The sequence below is a fragment of the Dreissena polymorpha genome, chromosome 13 (genome assembly GCF_020536995.1).
Source record: "Dreissena polymorpha isolate Duluth1 chromosome 13, UMN_Dpol_1.0, whole genome shotgun sequence".
NCBI lineage: Eukaryota > Metazoa > Mollusca > Bivalvia > Myida > Dreissenidae > Dreissena > Dreissena polymorpha.
The window spans coordinates 40,085,187-40,107,633 of NC_068367.1; the positions used below are offsets into that span (position 1 = coordinate 40,085,187).

At 35.3% G+C, this 22,447-nt stretch overlaps 1 protein-coding gene across 1 annotated transcript in view; it reads right to left on the reverse strand.

The window, feature by feature from the left end:
* The window catches only part of LOC127854854 (uncharacterized), a 154,462-nt gene that overhangs the window by 43,983 nt on the left and 88,032 nt on the right, over nucleotides 1–22,447 (reverse strand). Inside the window, exons 3-7 of the mRNA XM_052389925.1 lie at nucleotides 20,915–21,646; nucleotides 19,379–19,546; nucleotides 18,710–18,877; nucleotides 16,246–16,413; nucleotides 15,332–15,490 (exon numbers count right to left, since the gene is read on the reverse strand). Of these exons, the coding sequence (XP_052245885.1) occupies nucleotides 15,332–15,490; nucleotides 16,246–16,413; nucleotides 18,710–18,877; nucleotides 19,379–19,546; nucleotides 20,915–21,646 (1,395 nt within the window). The remainder of the gene's footprint in view (nucleotides 1–15,331; nucleotides 15,491–16,245; nucleotides 16,414–18,709; nucleotides 18,878–19,378; nucleotides 19,547–20,914; nucleotides 21,647–22,447) is intronic.

Genomic DNA, 22,447 nt, shown 5'->3' on the forward strand with positions numbered 1-22,447 from the left:
ATAATCGGTTAGGGGTGTGGGGCTATCTTTGATTTGTTTTAATCGCACATGTAAGCCATTTTTTCTAGTTTGATGTAACCCCGCCGCAACATTACAGGTTTAACAATTGTGATACATCGACCATCTCCGGCATCCTCCGTGCAGAATTCAATGATCTTGTCACACTGGATCAGAAGACAATTTATCGTATTTTTTTGTCTTGCCAAACTCTTGCACGACGGTTTCATTGCATTACATTTGTATGTGAGAGCATGGCACGACAAATCTGCATGGATAGTGTTGCATATCTTGCGGAGGATTCCGGAGATAGTCGATGAATCACGATTGTGATTTTGTCAGAAACAATAATACAGCCAACACAATTGTTTAAGTAATTATATCCGGACAATGTATGCTTAGCTCCGTTTTTCAACTTTCGTGTGAGTGCCTCCACAAATGAGCATGTCCTTATAACGGTCACCCACCGCGTCGTGAGAGGACGCCTTTGGGACTTTACTATGTTCTCTTATTATTGTAAATGATAACATCATTCAAAATTCAAGAAATAGTTTAAATAAATTGCGACGCGTCTTTTCCCCACTCTTTGTTTATTTACGTGCAATTATGAAAAAATAGATAAAAGATATATTAGAAAATTTCACGATGGCAAAAGTAAAAAATCGTATTTGAGGTCTATATTTGTTATGCCCCCGGTAGGGTGGCATATAGCAGTTGAACTGTCTATCTGTCTGTCTGTCTGTCTGTCTGTCTGTCTGTCTGTCTGTCTGTCTGTCTGTCTGTCTGTCTGTCTGTCTGCATGCATGTGTATCTCATGGCGCTGCACATTTTGAGTGGTGAAAGGTCAACATCATTCTTCAAGGTCAAAAGTAAAAAAAATACAATTCATGGGAGGTAATTAGCTTTAAAAGGGAGATAATTTCTAAACCTGCCAAATGATGTATTGAAATTTTATTTCAAAGCGGCGCATTGTGTTTCTGACAAACACATCTCTTGTGCATTTATATATTGTGGTCTACGTGTGAATTTATTGTTTATTCAACGATTGCATAGGCCACTGGTTTATCATACAAAATACATGATTGATTGTATGTTCTCCTTTGTCGCATATCAGCTAGCTTTTATAGTTATGTTTTGTTTTAAATGCGTTAATGTAATTTCAAATAGCGTATGGCATGATTTTCCGAAAACACAATTCACATTTATAATGTCCCTGATGCAAGGGGAATAAATGCAACACAATTCAATTTCATTGTTGCGTCCCTTTGCATAGCGCGACTGCTTATGATAAGAGGGATGGCTACAGAATGAGCTAATAAAAGTACCTTTTTATTTAAAAAGCTTCAATATGTCATCATGAAATCATGCTAAGATCGGGGAGCAATATTTCATTAAATGCACGAATCGTGTAAATTATAATAATTTAAATTATTATTATTATTATTATTATTTTATTTTGTGCTATGAAATTCAACTTTTTAGATCAATGTTTTCCGGCAAACATGCCACACCTATGTCATCAGGGATTGGATCCAGAATAATCGGTGAGGGGCGTGGGGCGATCTTCGATTATTTTTAATCGTACATGTAAGACATTCTTTTTGTTTGATGTTACAACATAACAAATATCAATGGTTTTGTCAGATATAGTAATACAGCCAACACAATTTTTTAAGTGATTATATCCGGACACTTAATGCTTAGCTCAGTTTTTTTAATCTTTCTTGTGAGTGCCTCCACATCCGAGCATGTCCTTATAACGTTCACCCACCGCCTCTGCAGAGGACGCCTCTAGAACTCTCTAGAACGTCGCGCGAACCATGGAGGACGTGGAAAGGTTTTCAGCATGTTCAAAACTTATGAGGTCATGATAACCTGGGTCAGTATTCACCAATCAATGAATAGATTAAAGTTTTTGAATAAAGATTTTTTTTGCCCCTAGAACATAGGTTCTTGGGGCATATTAAAATCGCACCGTCCGTTAGTCAGTCAGTTAGTTAGTCAGTTAGTTAGTCAGTTAGTTAGTCAGTTAGTTAGTCTTTCCGTCCGGATTAGTTTCCGCTCAATAAGTCAAGCAATTGTCATCAGATCTTCACCAAACTTCATGAAAATGTGTAAGGCAATAACATCTAGGTCAAGTTCTATAATCGGCTAAATTGACCCAGACACTCTTGAGTTACTGCCCTTGAATCATCGTAAAATTGGGTTTTTTCTCGTTTCCGCTCAATAACTCGAGAAATTGTCATCAGATCTTCACCAAACTTCCTTAAAATATGTAAGGCAATAACATCTAGGTCATGTTCGATAATCGGCCGAATTGACCCAGTTTATCCTGAGTTACGGCCCTTGAATCATTGTAAAATTGTTTTTATGCCCCCAGAACATAGATTCCGGGGGCATATCAAAATCGCAATGTCCGTCAGTCAGTCAGTTAGTTACTTAGTTAGTTAGTCCGTCCGGATTAGTTTCTACTCAATAAGTCTAGCAATTGTCATCAGATCTTCACCAAACTTCCTGAAAATATGAAAGGCAATAACATCTAGGTCATGTTCGATAATCGGCCGAATTGACCTTGTAACTCTTGAGTTACGGCCCTTGAATCATTGTAAAATAGTTTTTTTTTCTTGTTACCGCTCAATAACTCCAGCAATGGTCATTGTTTCATCACAATACTCCATGAAAATGTGAAAGGCAATAACATCTAGGTCAAGTTTGATAATCAGCTAAATTGACTCAGACACTTCTGAGTTACGGCCCTTGAATCATCAAAACATTGAATTTTTTCTCGTTTCCGCTTAATAAGTCAAGCAATTGTCATCAGATCTTCACCAAACTTCATGAAAATGTGTAAGGCAATAACATCTAGGTCAAGTTCGATAATCGGCTAAATTGACCCAGACACTTATGGGTTACTGCCCTTGAATAATCATAAAATTGGTTTTTCTCTCGTTTCCGCTCAATAACTCGAGCAATTGTCATCAGATCTTCACCAAACTTCCTGAAAATGTGTAAGGCAATGACATCTAGGTCATGTTCGATAATCGGCCGAATTGACCCAGTTACTCCTGAGTTACGGCCCTTGAATCATTGTAAAATTGTTTTTATGCCCCCAGAACATAGATTCCGGGGGCATATTAAAATCGCCATGTCCGTCAGACAGTCAGTTAGTTACTTAGTTAGTCCGTGTGGATTAGTTTCTGCTCAATAAGTCTAGCAATTGTCATCAAATCTTCACCAAACTTCATCAAAATGTGTAAGGCAATAACATCTAGGTCAAGTTAGATAATCGGCCAAATTGACCAACACACTCCTGAGTTATGGCCCTTGATTCATCTTAAAATTTGTTTTTTTCTCGTTTCCGCTCAATAACTCGAGCAATTGTCATCAGACCTTCACCAAACTTCATAACAATGTGTAAGGCAATAACATCTAGGTCAAGTTTGATAAATCGGACATATTGACCCAGACATCCCTGAGATACGACCCTTGAATCATCGAAAAATTGCGTTTTTTCTCGTTTTTGCTCAATAACTCAAGGAAATGTCGTACAATCTTTTCCATACTTCATGATAATATGTAAGGTCATAAGATCTAGGTCAAGTTCGATAATCGGCCAAATTGACCCAAACACTTCTGAGTTACGGCCCTTGAATCATAAAAAATTGAGTTTTTTCTCGTTTCCGCTCAATAACTCCACCAATTGTCATCGGATCTTTACCAAACATTATTAAAATTTGTAAGGCAATAAAATCTAGGTTAAGTTCAATAATCAGCCAATTTACCCAGGCACTTCTGAGTTACGGCCCTTGAATCATCAAAAAATTGCGTTTCCGCTCGAAACATGCTCATAACTTCTATGTCGCTTCAGATGTAACCTTCATATTCGGTATGCATGTGTATATGGACAAGGCCTTTCCATACGCACATAAATTTGACCCCTTTGACCTTGACCTTGAACTTAGGTTCCGCGTTTAGGTTTCGAAATCTGTGTTTCGGTTTCAAAAAGCGTTTTTGGGGACATATGTCTTCCGATGGAGACAGTTCTTGTTTAATTTAAGTTCTCTAGTATTGCTTTAATTTGCACGGAATGTCTATTGTAGTATATTGAAGAGAACAATGTTAAGTCTCAACTGTAGTATACCACAGTTAACTAGTATGCATATACAAATGTAGCATACTGCAATTAACTAGTATGCACAAACAAATGTAGCATGCCACAATTAACTAGTATGCATATACAAATGTAGCATACCGCAATTAACTAGTATGCACAAACAAATGTAGCATGCCACAATTAACTAGTATGCATATACAAATGTAGCATACTGCAATTAACTAGTATGCATATACAAATTTAGCATACTGCAATTAACTAGTATATATATATACAAATGTAGCATACCACAATTAACTAGTATGCATATACAAATGTATCGTACCACAATTAACTAGTATACATATACAAATGTAGAATACAACAACTAACTAGTATGAATAATCAAATTTAGCATACCGCAATTAACTAGTATGCATATACAATTTTAGCACACAGCATTTAACTAGACTAAGTGTGCATAAAGAAATGTAGCATACAACAATTAACTAGTATGCACATACAAATGTAGCATACAACAATTTACCACTATGCATATAAAAATGTAGCATATAACAATTAACTTGTATGCATAAAAAGATAATTCATTATTGATGTGTGTCCATGGTTGCTTATAAATCATTTATATATTTACCAATGTATCATTTGAAAAATAAAAAATATATGTTTTATATACCATTTATATATTTACAAATAGAACGATTGAATTATCATGCAAACGTGTGTTTTATTTAGCAATAACATATTTTTCAATTAACCAATTGAATAATCATGCAACAGTGTGTTACATTTACCAGTATATATATATACCGATGCATCGATTGAATCATCTTGCTATAGTGTGTTTTATTTAACATTTATAAAATTACCGATGAACGGATTGAATCAGCATTCAACAGTGATTTATTTACCATATATATATATTAAACCATGAATTGATTGAAGTATGATAAGACAATGTGACTTTCTATATAATTTCTATTTAATTTACACGCTTAGCCTTAATAAAATGATTGACTCATCGTCCAATATGTTCCAGTCGTACTCTTCGTATAGAAAACAGTGTGCATCAGTCTATATGTACACTTATGTTTATTGGCTTATACATACGCTAATTTCATAATTCTCTTTTCACATGGACAGTTATTTTTCCATCATATAATATGTGCATTAATTCCATAATTCGTAGGTAACATGGGCAGTTATTGTCCATCTGCTAATATTAACAGATCGTATTTGCCTCCCTCGCCAACGCGGTAGATGTTTTTCTCGCCCTTGTCCCACTTGACTTGCGCCCAGCTGTCCGAGAGAACAAGTGTCACGGTGCCCGGACCCCCGCCGTCCTGTGGTATAAAATAAAAGCAAACGCATGTTCAGATCAGTATGATGTTGTCATAGCAATATCTCAACATGGATTGTGTGCTGGTTTCCTTTACTTCATGTACGTAACCATTCAGGAACCTAACTTAGCAGAAACTTGACATTTTCAACGAAAGTTTATAGAGCCAGGACACAAAGCAACTTGTGTGTGCATTGTTTGTGGATAAAATCTAATTTTAAATTTCCGTTGGCGTCATTATGTAACGCGTTAAACTCTGTTGTCGATATATTTTTATAAATATTGTTTATTAAGGCCGTATTAGTGACTATTTTAGATAGCCATGGTGTTACTGAAATGCCATGCAAATGATGTAGGTATAATTTCAATTACTTTCGATAATATACTATCTAAACCATACCAACTTCACTAAAAAAACTATGACAAACTGCCCTGTATGAAAAAAATGAATATAAGTGACCGCAGGCAAGCGCAAGGACCTTAAATCGCACACACATCAAAACCGTTAAAATAGTTTCATCTACAAATATATCAACAACTTCTCTAAATCCCAAAACCTCAAGCTAGATGTTGAAGCTGCTGGTCGATGGAAGCAGGTCTGGTTGATGCATTTCCATCCTGTATAATGTAACATCCTTAGAAATACCAAGAAAAAGAAGACCTTTCATCCTTCCCAAACTACATGACTTCATTCTTGAAAAGGTAAAGAAAACGCGAAATATCTGGGTCTTACTCTCCAAAGTAGCATCAAATGGTTAACACTTTAATTTAATTACACAAAATGCAAACCAGGCAATAGGATTTCTTCGCATCAACCTCAAACTCATTAAAGCGGAAAATCATGCTTACACAGCAATAGTGAGGCTTAAAATAGTATAATACTCCACTTTCTGGGACCTACATACGATAGTTCAAATAAATCAACTGGAAAAGGTAGAAGGACGCACTGCAAGATTCGTTACAAACAGATATTCAACCACACGTTTAGTAGATAATATGATCGTTACCCATAATTTGCCTACGCTTGAGCAGAACAAAATTCATTTTAATAATGTTATATAAAATCTTCCACCATATAGTTGCCATCACGCATACTGTTTACCTTCTTGTTGACGCACTCACGTGTCTGTCATTGCCCTCACATCCCTCACTACTCTGTGGACACTTGCCGTTTGAATATGTTTTATCCAAACTAGCATCCAACTGAGCACTTTTTACAGTCTTAAATGTTGATCTAATGGTTCCGACACAAAATCTTCTATCTAGAATAAGCACTGTATTTGATTATGATGATGAGAACTGGTGAAGTCCGAAATATAAATTGACAATGAACTGTACAGGAGACTGCGTGTGTTTTACAATTTACTACCACAAACGAGTATATTACCTTGTATCACAACTTATATAATGTATTTCACAGTATTAAGATGCAAATTGAGTTAACTGGAGCATAAATCCCAAGATTGAGAAGCTTTGATATCTCTTGACGTTGATCTTTCTTAAGGGGGTGGTAGGTTGCGAAATAATAGTGTTTAGTACATTCCTAAATCAACCTGAGGTTTCTCATTTATTATCTTAGCAGTGTTATTTCACTAAAAAACAAATTCACCCCACGATTTAGCAAAACTTAACTCACTTCCTTACGTAATTCATTTTATAATTTAGTCTTCCATGATTGTTAAGGATTAACTATCAAGAAAAACGTGAATACCGAAATTCAATTCATATTAAATGAAGTTCGCGTGTTATACCACCAAACCGACCATTATGACGAATGAGCACAAATCACTCGTGCTTTACATCTGTTAAAAAATGGAGTATTCGAATCTTAAGGTAGCGCACCTCTAATGGGCACATAACCAAATATAATCTAATTAATTATTTTCTTAACCAGCATCATTTCACTGAACTACATGCAAATTTGAAGGTAGGCTTTCCTTGCTTTTTAAAAAAATAAACCGATTTTTTCAAAACCACCCCCACGCTCGGCTTTTGTCCAGTTTATTTTCACCCCTGGGGTATATAAAAGTTCCATAATTCATTCAAATTTCCAAATATGGGCATGCAGTTGGTGTGTACAGATGCTGTAAAGGTTTTTTAAGTTTAAACAAGATGAAATAAGTATTCTTTTACAGACATTTATTTTTTACAAATTTGTATCTATGGAAGAGCGCCATGAAATGTAAGTGATTTCAGCCAAGTAAAAATTGGGTCGGTTAAAAACAAAGTGTCATAAAATTCAAAATAGTATCATTTAAGTCATATTTTAAACTTAGTTTTTATAGAAACACTATATACAGCAAAAATACCAAGAAATAGACAGATTTACCGTTTACTTTTTGAAATAAAAATGCAACATGCATGGTTCGTATTTTCAACAGTAAATCACCCAATTTCGCAATAACGTTGTTTTAATTTTAATAATTGAAGAATGTGCATAAAAATTGCAACATCTTTAACAATAAATATAGCTTATATGCCATATTAAATCAAATTACGTTAGAAAATAAATAAAACGCGTCGCAAAAAAAGTATACGTCGTCGGCAGGATTCGAACCTGCGCGGGAATATCCCAAAATATTTCTAGTCTATCGCCTTAACCACTAGGCTACGGCACCTAATAGTAGGCTCTTCAACCTTCGAAGAAATCGCGGGAAATCATTAGAGGTGCGCTACCTTAAACAGATCTTAAACTACGAAACATAAGCAGAAGGGTGAAATGGTTTGAGTGTTTAAACATTAGAAGAGTTTGTCAAGACTTAGATCTCGTTCAATATGATTCATGAAAAATGTAGTCATGCAGCGCGCAAAATTTACCTCTTTATGCCATTTCCAGTCCCGACCGCGCACGACCCTGGTTCCGACTTTGATTTGCTTTTCAAGGTCGCTCCCGAATATCGGCTTGACGAAGTACCCGTTGGTTAACATCGGTTGCTGTCCTGAAAATGGCACTTTGTAGTGTAATTTGTATGGTCAAATATGAACTTGTTTAAAATGTTCATCTACAGTTTCTAATTAATTAAATAATGTATCAATCTTACAACATGAAAAAGAAACTATATCGTGTATAGTTGGGTACATTTATACATATACGCTATAGTCTTTAAATATGGATCAACTTGTTTTCAAAATTTAGGTTAATATTACATAAGTATAGCTTGTGGAATTAATACGATTTATAAACAACTTTTCATATATCAAGTAATTCATAGATACCTTCATTTTTTGTATTTATTATATTTATTTTGTTTTGGTTTTATGTAAGAAAAAGTTTCATAAATTAGGATTATTTTGTTTTGTGTTACATAAAAAAACTGAGGGTAATGAGGGCAAATATTTTACATTGCACATATATGATGGTTCTTCAATAAACTTTGAGCACTAACTTGCGCATCACTTTGATAAAACCTCTAGAGAAGGGACGGTAATGGATGTTATTTTTCTGAAAAAGATTGATATTTTAACAAGTTAATTATTGCATTCAGTTAACATCAAAATGTAAAGAATACGGCATGCCCTTTTTTTAAAGGGGCATTTTCTTCACAGATTTTGGCATGTTTTGAAGTTTGTCATAAAATGCTTTATATTGATAAATGTTAAAATTATATATGAAAAGCTCCAGTAAAAACCAAGAATAAAATTTAAAAAAAGAAAAAAGGTAACCCTCAGCAGGGCTCGAACACTGACCCCTGGAGTCCTGGAGTAAAAGTAATACCCATTTAGACCACTCGGCCATCTTTCCGGATACAATGCCTGATGTATTTTATACTTTATATAAGCAATCCTCGTAGCCTCACAGAATATAACGACAACAACAGAACTCTCCAAATTATTAATTCGTTTCGCATTGCAACGCTTTATAATTTTTGGGTTTTTAAATCGTCAAAAGATGCATATAATGGTTATTTTAGAGCATGGTAAATGTTCAGTATTACTGTTTCCTCACAAATATCATAACTAAAACGAAAATTTGCAAATCGGAAACAACTTTGTTCAATTTTGTCAATTAACCCAAACGTGACAAGGCCTCTTTAACATAGTTATTGCATCGTCGCACAGATGAAGTCACAACGAACGACCAAATTTGCGCGTTTGTTTAAATAGCCTATCCCTAATTATCATAGTTTCGGCCCTCCTCATAATATCCAGCCTCAATTGAACAACATTCAAGAAGTGCTGGAAAGTAAAAAAGAAGAGTTTCAAGAAGTTGTAATTTATTTGATGGTTCTCCATGACTATTACGACGACCATTCTCATAATGGCCGGCGTTCGTTTCAAAATAAGCCATGTTTATTCCAGGGCGATGCTATGATATTTAATTACGTAACAAACGATTATGTTAGTTTGTTTATGGATTAATTGTAGCTTTATCAAATGATTTATATTTCGCTTATTTTTGAATAAATTTAAAAAAAATTAACTACAGGTATACTTACACTGACCAGACTGCGCAAATGCACAAGTTGGGCTTGAGCTACGCTGGCCGAAACACCATAAGACCCATTTTCGCATGACGCGGCTATGAAAGTGTGATTTAAATGTGTCGAAAAAAAAACTGAGTGGTAATCAAATATTAACGTACAATATATTTCGATGGTGAAGAAATAAACTCATAATAAGCCATGTGAGGTCACATATGATGTGCACTCTCGTAGTATAATTTTTATCTACTTACACTAATGTGTGGTTTGACTATAATCACACACATTTCAAGCGGTGAATATGCGACTTACAAGTGAACAAAAAACACAATAGTTAAACTTTTTAATTATTTAGAAACGTAAATTTCAAACTTTATTTCAAAGTCAGCATTTACGCCGAATACCGTTTAGTTTTTTTTTATATTTGGTTTTAGCGATTATAAAGCATTTTTTTTTTTTAGAATACCTGTAGTTATTGGTGAACTCATGTTCAACGTTTTATCAATTGAGAACTTTGAATATAAACAAGCTTAAACATATACTATTGCGTTGTTATCAAACGTGCTATCGCCGCGACCTGTTGAGAACAAAAGAACCTTTCCCAGACACATCAAATTAAACCCCGCTGTAGTTGCAAGCACTCTCAAAGTGGTTACCTAACAGACGCGTGATAGTTGACTACCGATATCCTACTATACTTGTTGATCAGAAGTAGTTTTATTTTCCCACATCTATTAATAGCCTCAGGTTATGAATGACCTGTGCTGAGCAAAAATACCACCTAGTTAAGACGCAGCAAAAAGTGAACTATTTTAATCATTCATAAACATTCTCTTCCGCGACTCGTATAATTCAAACATTGTTTATTGATTCTTTTCTATATACGCTCCTTTCAAAATATTCCATTTAACACGATATTCACATTATGTTTCCATTTGTGAATGAATTTAGTTGAAGAACTCAAACCTCTTGCATACATTGTACAACTCTTTCTCGGCGCGGATGCGGCAGTTATCAGGTTAATCGTAGCTAAGAAAACTGGCTTAAAACGCGTGGTATTAATCTTAGTTGTTCAAAATGAAATATAAATTTTACATTTACCCTTACATCGGGCCAGAACATGGTAATTTGAATGCATCTTTTAGGAACTATTGTATTGCCAATTTTCATAAATAAAATTATTACTCTCAATCCGTTAATGTAAACAAATGTAAAAATTGGGTGACGTGAGGCATTGCTCGAAAGCAAACGTGTAAAGACCAGTTGACGAGTGATGTCACGCGCACCTGCAAAGTTTAGACTCCGCCCACTGGTTGGCAAAAAGAGGCTGAATTCATACAAGCGCATATCGAGAAGGTTGATATAATCATCGTTTTTATTGATAAGCGTGAACTAAATCACCTATATTTTTACTAATTATGTCCGAATAAAACATAAGCATGCAAGGAGATGCATTTTTGGAACGATTATATTATTGTTTTTATTTGTTTTCACTAACAACAAACTCGGGAGTGGAACACAATCTACAAGCTCGGTATGTGGTTACCACATAAACCTCTCTACTTGCAGTACTTGGCACATCTTCGCGACCATTTTTGGATAAATAATTATCAGAAATGAACATTCTTTCAGAATAATTTAATTTAATGAACGAACCCAATTAAGGAAGAAAACAAACAACAAAAAGATCGATGTGCACAACATGAAGTAACTGATTTGAACCTTTATATAGCTGTAAAAACTTATCTTGTTACACCTTATTTAAGTTCTCTCGATTAATGTAATGGTTTTTATTTATCTGTTCACACCAATTATGACAATCTTTGTTTCATCATTTTTCAACCGGTGTTTAATTGCATATTTGTTAATCACAAACCTATTATCTCGTTATGATCGGATACTGTCCGTGCAATTACAAAGAAAACATGGTGTCATAAAGCCAGGGACCTATACTTGGGTCCCTGCATAAACCTCGTGAGGAAGGCAAGTATATGGTCATTAAACACAGTTAATGATACCTCCATCTCTCCGTGCATATTTAGGAGTTATTTCAGCCAAATTTTAAAGCCAAATACTTAACAGTTGCTTTAATAAAATATTGAACGTATTTAAAAAAAATGAAGACATTTGTCTGAAATGGATTAAAGAAACTAGTGTATATATATAAGCCAGTCTAATCATTATAATCAAGCGTTTAATAACTATACATTTAAAATATTATACAATTTTACTGCTACACAATTAACGTATTTAACGGGTACCGGCAAATGTAAACTCCGCTATTACGTGCAAAGATTATACGTTACTGCTGTGTACGAAACCCCATCATGAAAACAAGCAATCACGACAGGGTTAAAAATATTTGCGTAAAATAAATTTAATATATAGATTTACTGCAATGTAACCGTCGTGCAAAAGATTGGAGCCTATACATCTATACATAAGACATATCGTTTAGTTCGCATTATTTCAGCTTAAATAGTAACATTCCTGTAACCAAATATATGGTAAATAATGAACATCAAAAAACATATGTTAACAGATAGGTGTGGTGTAGAAAACTTTTGTTTTTGTGAGTTCTACAATATAAAAGTCATGAATAACATGTTTGTATTTACAAAGATGAATTCGCAAAAACACCACATAGTACGAGAAGACATGTTATCGATATTTTTCCAACTATTAATAAAAGTCAATAAATTGCTACGTATTCAAAATGTGTATGCAAATTAACCGCTAACAATAATTCTATCTAATTCACACAGACACAATTGGAACCAGTGTCTGCGTTAAGTATACAGTAGCTTTGAAATTTATATTATTTATATATAAAACACGCTGTTAATTTAAGGGTCAGCAATTTGCGTATTAACCATGAATAAAGCCTATGCAATTCTATAGAGTTTTAATATTCAAAGTTATGACGAAGACCCGTTGAAGTTATGAAACTTCAACTCGATATTTCTTCTCACTTTTGATAACGATGTGTTCATTACGTCATCAAGTTAATTGTTCGTGAACAGTACAGAGGCTCAAAATCTGCGAAGCACGAGTGATTTGAAACCACGCATCTTAACTTCCGGCCGTGGGTTATTCGACAACAAACTATAACGTACACGAATTATTTCGATTCTAACACGATTTTTACTAAAGATTTATAGAATGTATCTTATTTTTCTTGCATACTATTTTATGTGAAGCTCCGCCCATAAAAATAGCTTTCGGCTGTTCTGTCGATCAGATCTCCGCCCTCAATAACAGCCAAACTGGATGGAAAAAACCCATTTCATTTCTCACGTTTGGTTAAATAAGAACAACAACAACTTGCGTAAACTAACATGTTTTCATTGTACACTTTAAATTAACGCAAGAGTGTTACATCTACAAGAAAACAACACTGTATATGTGACAATAAATTGGAATAAACTGACGATACTGTACAGAACAAATTACAAATAGTGTTAATTCAACGTCAGCCATTTTAGTATCGAAGCAGCAGACGAACACCGTAGGATACTGGGTCAATTTTACGCATTTCTGTTCATAGCGTAGTATTTTGTCACGTAACTTTCATTCATAAAATACCGGATAATTACGCTGGTGGAAAATGTATCGGCATGTTTTGTTTAGCTACAGCGCGTGCTTTCAGTGTATAAGCTCCGCCCATAATTTGTTGCAGAATAACCCATGGACGATTTTCTTCTTTGTTTATATGAAATTTGGCACGTGCCGTGTTAGAATTAAAAATCTCGCCTGAAACCGCAAGGCTCATAGATCCGTTATTTATTATATAATATTGTAAAAATATCCTATACCAATTTGTTTACATTATTTCTTTGTGGTCAAAATTGGCCCACCATGGGGTAACTTATATTCCTTAAAAATATTATTAATGAAAACTTTAAAAAATAATTTCATCTGAAGATACAGTGCGTAAGGTTTGGTATTTGATATGTATCATCATACAGTGGTCATCCGCCGAATTTACTGTGGTGTAAAAATACTTGGTACTTACTTGTTAGGGAATCTGCATAAAATGTCATTGTTTTGTGGGCAAAATGGACCTGTTCTGGGATAAAAACATCTTGCTTATTGTACGTAGTAAACACCTATCATTTCTTACTTAAGATTCAGCTAGTGCCTAAATGAGAATTTTGGTTTGCGATTCAAGGCCATCATGGCAATTTTGTTCACAATACTAAACTAACCGTATGTGCTGGTGCAGCACTTGTCTACCTTCTGTTCATAAAATGTCATTGAAATAGGCTTACAATTAACAGTGATTTTGCACAAAAGTAAAGACTTGCTTTTTAAAGAAAGACTTTAACTTTATACACCTTCATCTTTGCGTAACACCTGAAAATAGTTCCTCCCTAAAAGTATAATGTATAGAAAGTGTAATAATTTTTTAATTATTAGTTCCTGATATCTTGTGCAGAAAGATAAGAGTATAAGACAAGAAAAACATGAAGTTCCAAAAGCGCTCACCTAAGTACAAGGTATACCAATTGTTGTAAGCTTGACCTTGCAAACTAGTGCTCTGATGTAGAAGAAAAAGACAACATAATGGTTCCCAATTATGACAGGAGTGAAGCAGGGGTGCTGCATGTCAGGAATTCGCTTCCTTGATTTTATCGACTGGGTTATGTAGCAAACTGTGGAAAGTGAGAGAACTGTAATCTGATGGAACCATACAACTATTCTGGAGTATTTTGACTTTGCAGACGATATCGCACTGTTATAATCAACAATTTATTATCTGCAACCCAGAATTAAAAGACTGGAAGAACATACAGCTAAAGTTGGACTAAATCTCAACACTTAGAGATGCAAAGTAATGAACACTAACAATAAGAATGAAGATATAGCGAAGGTTGGAAACAACGAAGAAGAAGTCGTGGAAAGCTTCATGTATCTTGGCGAAACTGTTTAAAGGCAGATGGAGGCACAGCAGATGTGATTCAGTGAATAAAATAACATCACTGGAGTGCGCACAGTTTGAACGGTTATCAAACATCTGATAAGCCCGCGACATTTGCAGAAAGATCACAGCAACCCCGTTCAATAGCCTTGTCTTTTCAGTTCTACTGTATGGAAGTGAAAGATGGCAACTAACAAAGGGCAAATAGAGAAACTAGGTACATTCCAAAACAAGCTTTAAGACCGTTTTAGAAATAGCAAAAGCATGGAGGATCAGCGAAAAAGTGAGAAGAAGAAGATGAAATTGGAGTGGGCATGTTTGGAGAAAAGACGAAACAGATGACAGTGCTGTGGCCCTTGAGTTGACACCAGAATGATGAAGAAAAAAAGACGCCGATCGAAAACTAATTTGCGGCACGTGGCGGAACTGGGACGGAACGGTGCAGGCTGCAACACACGGAACTAAGCACGACATGCAGCTGCAGGCGAGTGGGCAAGCTGGCAGGCAGGTAGATTTATAAAATACAATATTCCACTTACTACAGAAAACAGAGTCATTCCAGCCGGTTGCATTGCACTCTATCACCGATGAGCCATTTAGTGTGTAGCCTGGATTACACTGCACCGTAGCCTGCTGCCGGTAAGTAGTGCCCCTAGGGGCTGTGGCCACACCATTTGTTGGGGCAGCACTACCGCAGTCTTCAGTCAAAATATATTTCAAGGTAAATTTAAAACAATACAAATTAAATATCTGTCTTATAAAATGAGTTATATTAAAATTGATAAATTTCAAAGTTTTATTGGAAATTATTATAAAGTTTGTTTAGATAGAAAAATGCAAAATAGTATGTGACAAATATGCATGTAATCAATGCAAAAAAAACTCTTAATCAAGTGATTGAAACTAGGGATTGATCACTTTACAGTTATTCCTAAAATGTGTGCTAGGTAACTAGGTTTTCGAGAAAACAAAAATGTGTTCTGTACAAAATCATCTAACCCTGGTTGATAACACACGGACAGTAAGCTATAGTTAATGACGTGGCAAGGCCCTTAAAATGGGTTGAAGAACGACATGGGTCTATATCTGATAATGTGGTCTTTTACGTATGTTTCTAATGAATAGGGACTAAAATCTGTCAAATAGAGGGGAACTGGGTCGGGTTGCTCAGTTGGTAGAGTGCTGACAACTTTGTGATAAGTTGGGAAATCCTTTACACGGCCATTTTCCTTCTCTAATTCAAGTAGTGCAGTAGTCAGTTACTGGCATAAGTATGTACACTGAGTACTGGGTAAACCAGCCAATACAAGGAAAGTGAGAGTTGGTAAACTCACCGCCGTGAAGTAACTAAAATACTGTTTAGGAAGGAGAGAAATCCAACTAAAGCAACAGACACGAAGTGTCAGCAGACGGAATGTTTTCCATACCTGAATCATGCACAGAACTTCCTTACCGTATGGGTTACAAGTGGCTGATTCAGACCAGGCAGAGTCTGCGTTGCATTTGATGATGCTCGTTCCACTCAGTACATAACCATGATTGCATGATACTTTAACAACAGTTCCATACGTTTTTGCTGTGGTGTTTACTGCTCCGTGGTCTGGTGTTGGGTCCCCGCAATCTGAAGTGCAAATTAGTGATAAATAATTAAACGTGATTGTTGGATTGTGTGTTGTTTTTAACAGGTCACAATCTACAAGATACATCTACAATGTTATTGCACATTTCCTATAGCGACATTGTTTAAGAATTAACAATTATTGGCCATACTTAAACATCATTAGCAAAATGCAAATAATGATGTTATCAATTCATTGTGTTGCAGAAATCGGCGCCTTTAATAAAATATACACGAACATCTAGACAGTGCATAGATTAAACAAATAAGGATTTGATGCTGAAAAAATCCACACGGGGATGAATCTTTTGATAATGTAAACTCAAAACTGGTATGATGCTGAGGACGAGACAGTGGTGACGACAATTTTGAAAATGCATCATAATGATTCAAATGATGTTGATTGTGACAATGACTATTATCATAATGCATGATGCTGTTGATGTTTATAAAGATGATACGTTTGATGACGCTGATGTTGTTCTTCATTTTGATGATCTTGATGAGGATGAGGATGGTACTAATTATGCGTTCAGAAACATCAACAAAACCCCAAAGTTATGTTGATATTGAATGACTAAAATAAAATATTTAAATTACTTCAGTTAATTATATTACTTTCTTCAGAAAATCTCATATAATAGAAGTAAACCCAGTTAAAAAGCAAGAAGTGTTTGATTTGAATCTTATTTTACCATTCATCTAATATACATTATCGGTCAGGAGATGTGATTGGAAGTTCAATTAGCAAGAAAATATAATACGATAGCGTGACATTAACAATATAAATATAATATACCACTTACTTTGTATAACACATGAGATAGATTCATTCCAGCCGGTTGCGTTGCACTCTATCACTGATGAGCCGTTTAGTGTGTAGCCTGGGTTACACTGCACAGAAGCCTGCTTCTGGTAGGTAGTGCCTTTGGGGGCTGTGGCCACGCCATTGGCTGGGGAAGCACTTCCACAGTCTTAAGTTAAAATGTAATTGCATGAATAATGTAAAAAAAAACAATAATCGACTTATAAACTGAAATGGATACACAATGATACACTTCAAATTTGTATGTGAAAATATTACTTAGTGTGCGTAGATGCAAAGGAATATGGGAACAATATGAACTTGTTAATTGCATGACATAGACCTAAAATTAATAATGTCGTCTCTTAAGTATGTTTCTAATGGACAGAGACTAAATAGTGGCAAAAAAGGAACCGGGTCAGGTAGCTCAGTTTGTAGAGCGCTGACCATTTGGTGATTAGTGATGAAATTCTTTATGCGGCCATTCTATAAGTATGTTCAGTTACTGCTGGTAAAACCAGCTGATCCAGGAAAAAGGACAGTTGGTTAAATGAACGCAGCGATATGATAAAATACTGTTTAGGACGGTGAACAATGCGACGAAAGAAACTAGCACAAAGTGTCAGCAATCAGAACGGTTCCATGACTGAATCATGTACAGAACTTCCTTACCATATGGGTCACAAGTGGCTGATTGAGACCAGGCAGAGTCTGCGTTGCATTTGATGATGCTCGTTCCACTCACTTCATAACCATGATTGCATGATACTTTAACAACAGTTCCATACGTTGTTGCTGTGGTGTTTACTGTTCCGTGGTCTGGTCTTGGGTCCCCACAATCTGAAGTGCAAATCAGTGATAAACAATTAAACGTGATTGTTGGATTGTGAGCTGTTTTTAATTGGTCACAATCTACAAGATACATCTACAATGTTATTGCACATTTCCTATAGCGACATTGTTTAAGAATTAAAAATTATTGGCCATACTTAAACATCATTAGCAAAATGGAAATAAAGATGTTATCAATTCATTGTGCTGAAGAAATCGGCACCTTTTATAACATATACACGAAAGTCTATACAGTGCATTGATTAAACAAATAAGGATTTAATGCTGAAAATAATCAACATGGGGATGGATCTTTTACAAATGTAAAATGTATAAAAATGTAAACTCAAAACTGGTATGATGCTGAGGACGAGATAGTGGTGACGACAATTTTGAAAATGCATCATATTGATTCAAATGATGTTGATTGTGACAATGACTATTATCATAATGATTGATGCTGTTGATGTTTATAAAGATGATACGTTTGATGACGCTGATGTTGTTCTTCATTTTGATGACCTTGATGATGATGATGAAATCTTATTTTACCATTCATCTAATAAACATTATCAGTCAGGAGATGTAATTGGAAGTTCAATTAGCAAGAAAATATAAAACGATAGCGTGACATTCACAATATAATTTTAATATACCACTTACTTTGTATAACGCATGAGATAGATTCATTCCAGCCGGTTGCATTGCACTCTATCACTGATGAGCCGTTAAGTGTGTAGCCTGGGTTACACTGCACAGTAGCCTGCTTCTGGTAGGTAGTGCCTTTGGTGGCTGTGGCTACGCCATTGGCTGGGGAAGCACTTCCACAGTCTTAAGTTTAAATGTAATTGCATGAAAAATGTAAAAAAAAAAAATCGACTTATAAACTGAAATGGATACACAATGATACACTTCAAATTTTTATGTAAAAATATTACTTAGTTTGCGTAGATGCAAAGGAATATGGGAACAATATGAACTTGTTAATTGCATGACATAGACCTAAAATGTATAATGTTGTCTCTTCAGTATGTTTCTAATGGACAGAGACTTAATAGTGGCAAAAAGCGGAGCCGAGTAATGTAGCTCAGTTAGTAGAGCGCTGACCATTTTGTAATTAGAGATGAAATTCTTTATGCGGCCATTCCATTAGTATGTTCAGTTACTGCTGGTAACGCCAGCTGATCCAGGAAGAAGGACAGTTGGTTAAATGAACGCAGCGATATGATAAAATACTGTTGAGGACGGTGAACAATGCGACGAAAGAAAATAGCACAACGTGTCAGCAATCAGAACGGTTGCATGACTGAATCATGTACAGAACTTCCTTACCATATGGGTTACACGTGGCTGATTCAGACCAGGCAGAGTCTGCGTTGCATTTGGTGATGCTCGTTCCACTCAGTACGTAACCATGATTGCACGATATTTTAACAACAGTTCCATACGTTGTTTCTGTGGTGTTTACAGTACCATGGTCTGGTGTTGGGTCACCGCAATCTGAAGAATTGTTAAAAATGATGATGATGATGATGATGATGATGATGATGATGATGATGATGATGGTGATGATGATGATGATGATGATGATGATGATGACGACGACGACGACGACGATAATAATGACGACGACGACGACGACGATGATGATGATGATGATGATGATGATGATGATGATGATGATGATGATGATAATGACGACGACGAAGACGATGATGATGATGATGATGATGATGATGATGATGATGATGATGATGATGATGATGATGATGATGATGATGATGGTTGTAGTGGTGGTGGTGATGATGTAATTGGCATTTTTCATTTGATCGCTAAATAATTCATACTTGACCCATTGAACTTTGTATAGACATTCTCTTTTGCAGGACAGACGACTAGTAACTGACTATAACTGTCCCTTATAAAATAATCTGAAGTTTAACTATGTATGTTTACGCTCTGCATTAGACATATTTTCAATTATCAAACGTTTGCCATTACAATAAGCCTAAAACTAATTATTCATGTTCTATAAAGTTCTTTTCTTCTTCTAAACTCTACCTCTTCATTATATATTTATGTTTTTACGTGTCTTCCCTGATCAAATTTGAACCCACGGTATTGTTATTTTTATCTTGTTATCTTACATGAATAGATTTTAGATCACATTTCCTATTACATTTTATTATACTTTTGGGATTAATTTCTGTCAATGATGTGAAGTATTGGCTCAGCAGTGTATTCTGCAATAGTTGAATCTGTCGACTGATACTATGGTAACCGATTTAAGTCATGTTAAGCATTTCATTGTTTATTTTTTTAATTGTTCATAGAGCATCATCTTTAAATGCCATGCATGCCTCGGATTAAAAAAAATATCACAATTTTTATTTTCTTCGGTACCTCTATAAGTTAGTGTTCCTAAATATTCTTGTAAATGACATTTACCTGCTATTGCATATGTCTGTAGTAATTAATTGTAATATTCTCACGATAATATAATCCGAACTATTCGCACTGTTCACTGAAATCATAATTTATTCTTAGCTGATGACTCATTTAAAGGAACCTAACAAGGTTGCTGAGTAGCGGCGTATTTATCAACGGGAGCCCTCCGGGAGTTTTGCCTCGCATGAATCAATGATCTACCTTATGAAGCTATCTCAAATATATTATTTTAATCAATAACCCATGCATCTAAAATAGTTTTTTTTAATATGGAAGAATGTTTGTATGTGTGATACGTGATTCATAAATTATGTTCCTCTTGGTTTTCGGTCATATTGTCTGAATTGTCGGCAAATGTCTACGGTCATATTTTCAAAGTATATGAAGTTTCGTTTACAGTACAATAATAACCTTACTTACCTATACAACACTTGTCACTCCTTGTTGTCAGCTCTTTAATCGTTCTCGAAACGCCATCCAGCGTGTTCAATCCACCATGAAGTCTTGCGATTTTGGCATCTGCCTGGTCCATCCTCACACTCAGTTTGTTTTGTTCGGAGATCAACGACATGGACAGATTTTTCATTTGAACGGAAATTTGCGTTTCAAGATCTTTGTAACCTGCTAAATGTACCGCTGAGGTTTCGTCAAACGTCTTTTTAAGAGCGTTGACATTGTCGTTGCATTTTGTTTCAACGCCAGCGTTCGACTGGAGAAGTTCAGCTTTTAAGTTATTGATCAATTCGTTTCTTTCCGTGTTCTCGACCAATTTGTTGACTTTGAGCTTGTTCACTTCACCATCCATTCTAATGATCTCCGCATCTGCCAGGTCAATTCTCGCACTCAGTGTGTTTTGTTTGGAGATTACGGACTGAGAAATGTTATGTATTTGATCGACCAAAGAGACTTTGACGTTCACGTGCGTTTTTAGTTCCTTGTAACCTTTCATCATCGCCGCTGCGGTTTCTTCGAACTTCTTTTGGAGCGCGTCGAATCTGTCGTCGCAATTTGTTTCAATGTCGGTTTTAGCTGTTCTTTTACGAGGAGAGTTTACCTCTTGAATCTTATTAACTGTACTGAATAATCGGTTCAGTCGGTTTTCATGTTCCTTCAATTTATTTTTGAGATCTGTAATTTCCTTTTGATTAACACCTGTAATTCCCTGACCTATCGATAAAAGTAAAGAAAGAAACACTTTACTTGAGTTTATTCAATGTTCTAGCTGTACTCTGATAATAAGAAAACTATATCTTAAATATATTATTCTTTCATGAAATTCATTTCTTTAAGTTACATTATCAGCTTTATTTAGATCATGATCAACTCTGTTTTGATGCCATACTTTTCATGTGTTTAAACCCTGTCGATTAGCGACCTATACAACTTTATTTGTATTATTTTATTTATTTTCTCATATTATAACCAAACTGTAAATACATATTTTATATGTGTTATTATTATGTGTATCTTATACCTTGACGTTTACTTTTTTTCATGAGATTAGTTATTATGACATTTTTACTGACTTTTTTTATCCACCCATGTCGCTATCTGCCTTATAAACCGAATCCCGGTATTACATGTATTTCTTTAACCATACAATAGTATGTTTCAGATACATTTAACACATCAGAATCTTTAGTAACGAGTCATTATAATTGCAATTGTATTCCGTATTTTTCTCACTCTGCAACTAGTCATACTCACCATAGTCGGAGAACGGTCCACCAATAATGGACCCATCGCTAGCGTTCCTCTGATCGACAACCATCTGCTCGACAGTCATTTTCAGTTCGAAGATCTGGAACCGTATGTCGCTGATATCACGATCAACAGACATCTTGATGAATGTCAATCTTTTGTTCAGCTGTGCGACGTCATGCTCCTGTCCAGTCACGTGACGGGACGTTATCAGGACAATGACGAAGCAGACGACATTGGCGATATGTCGCG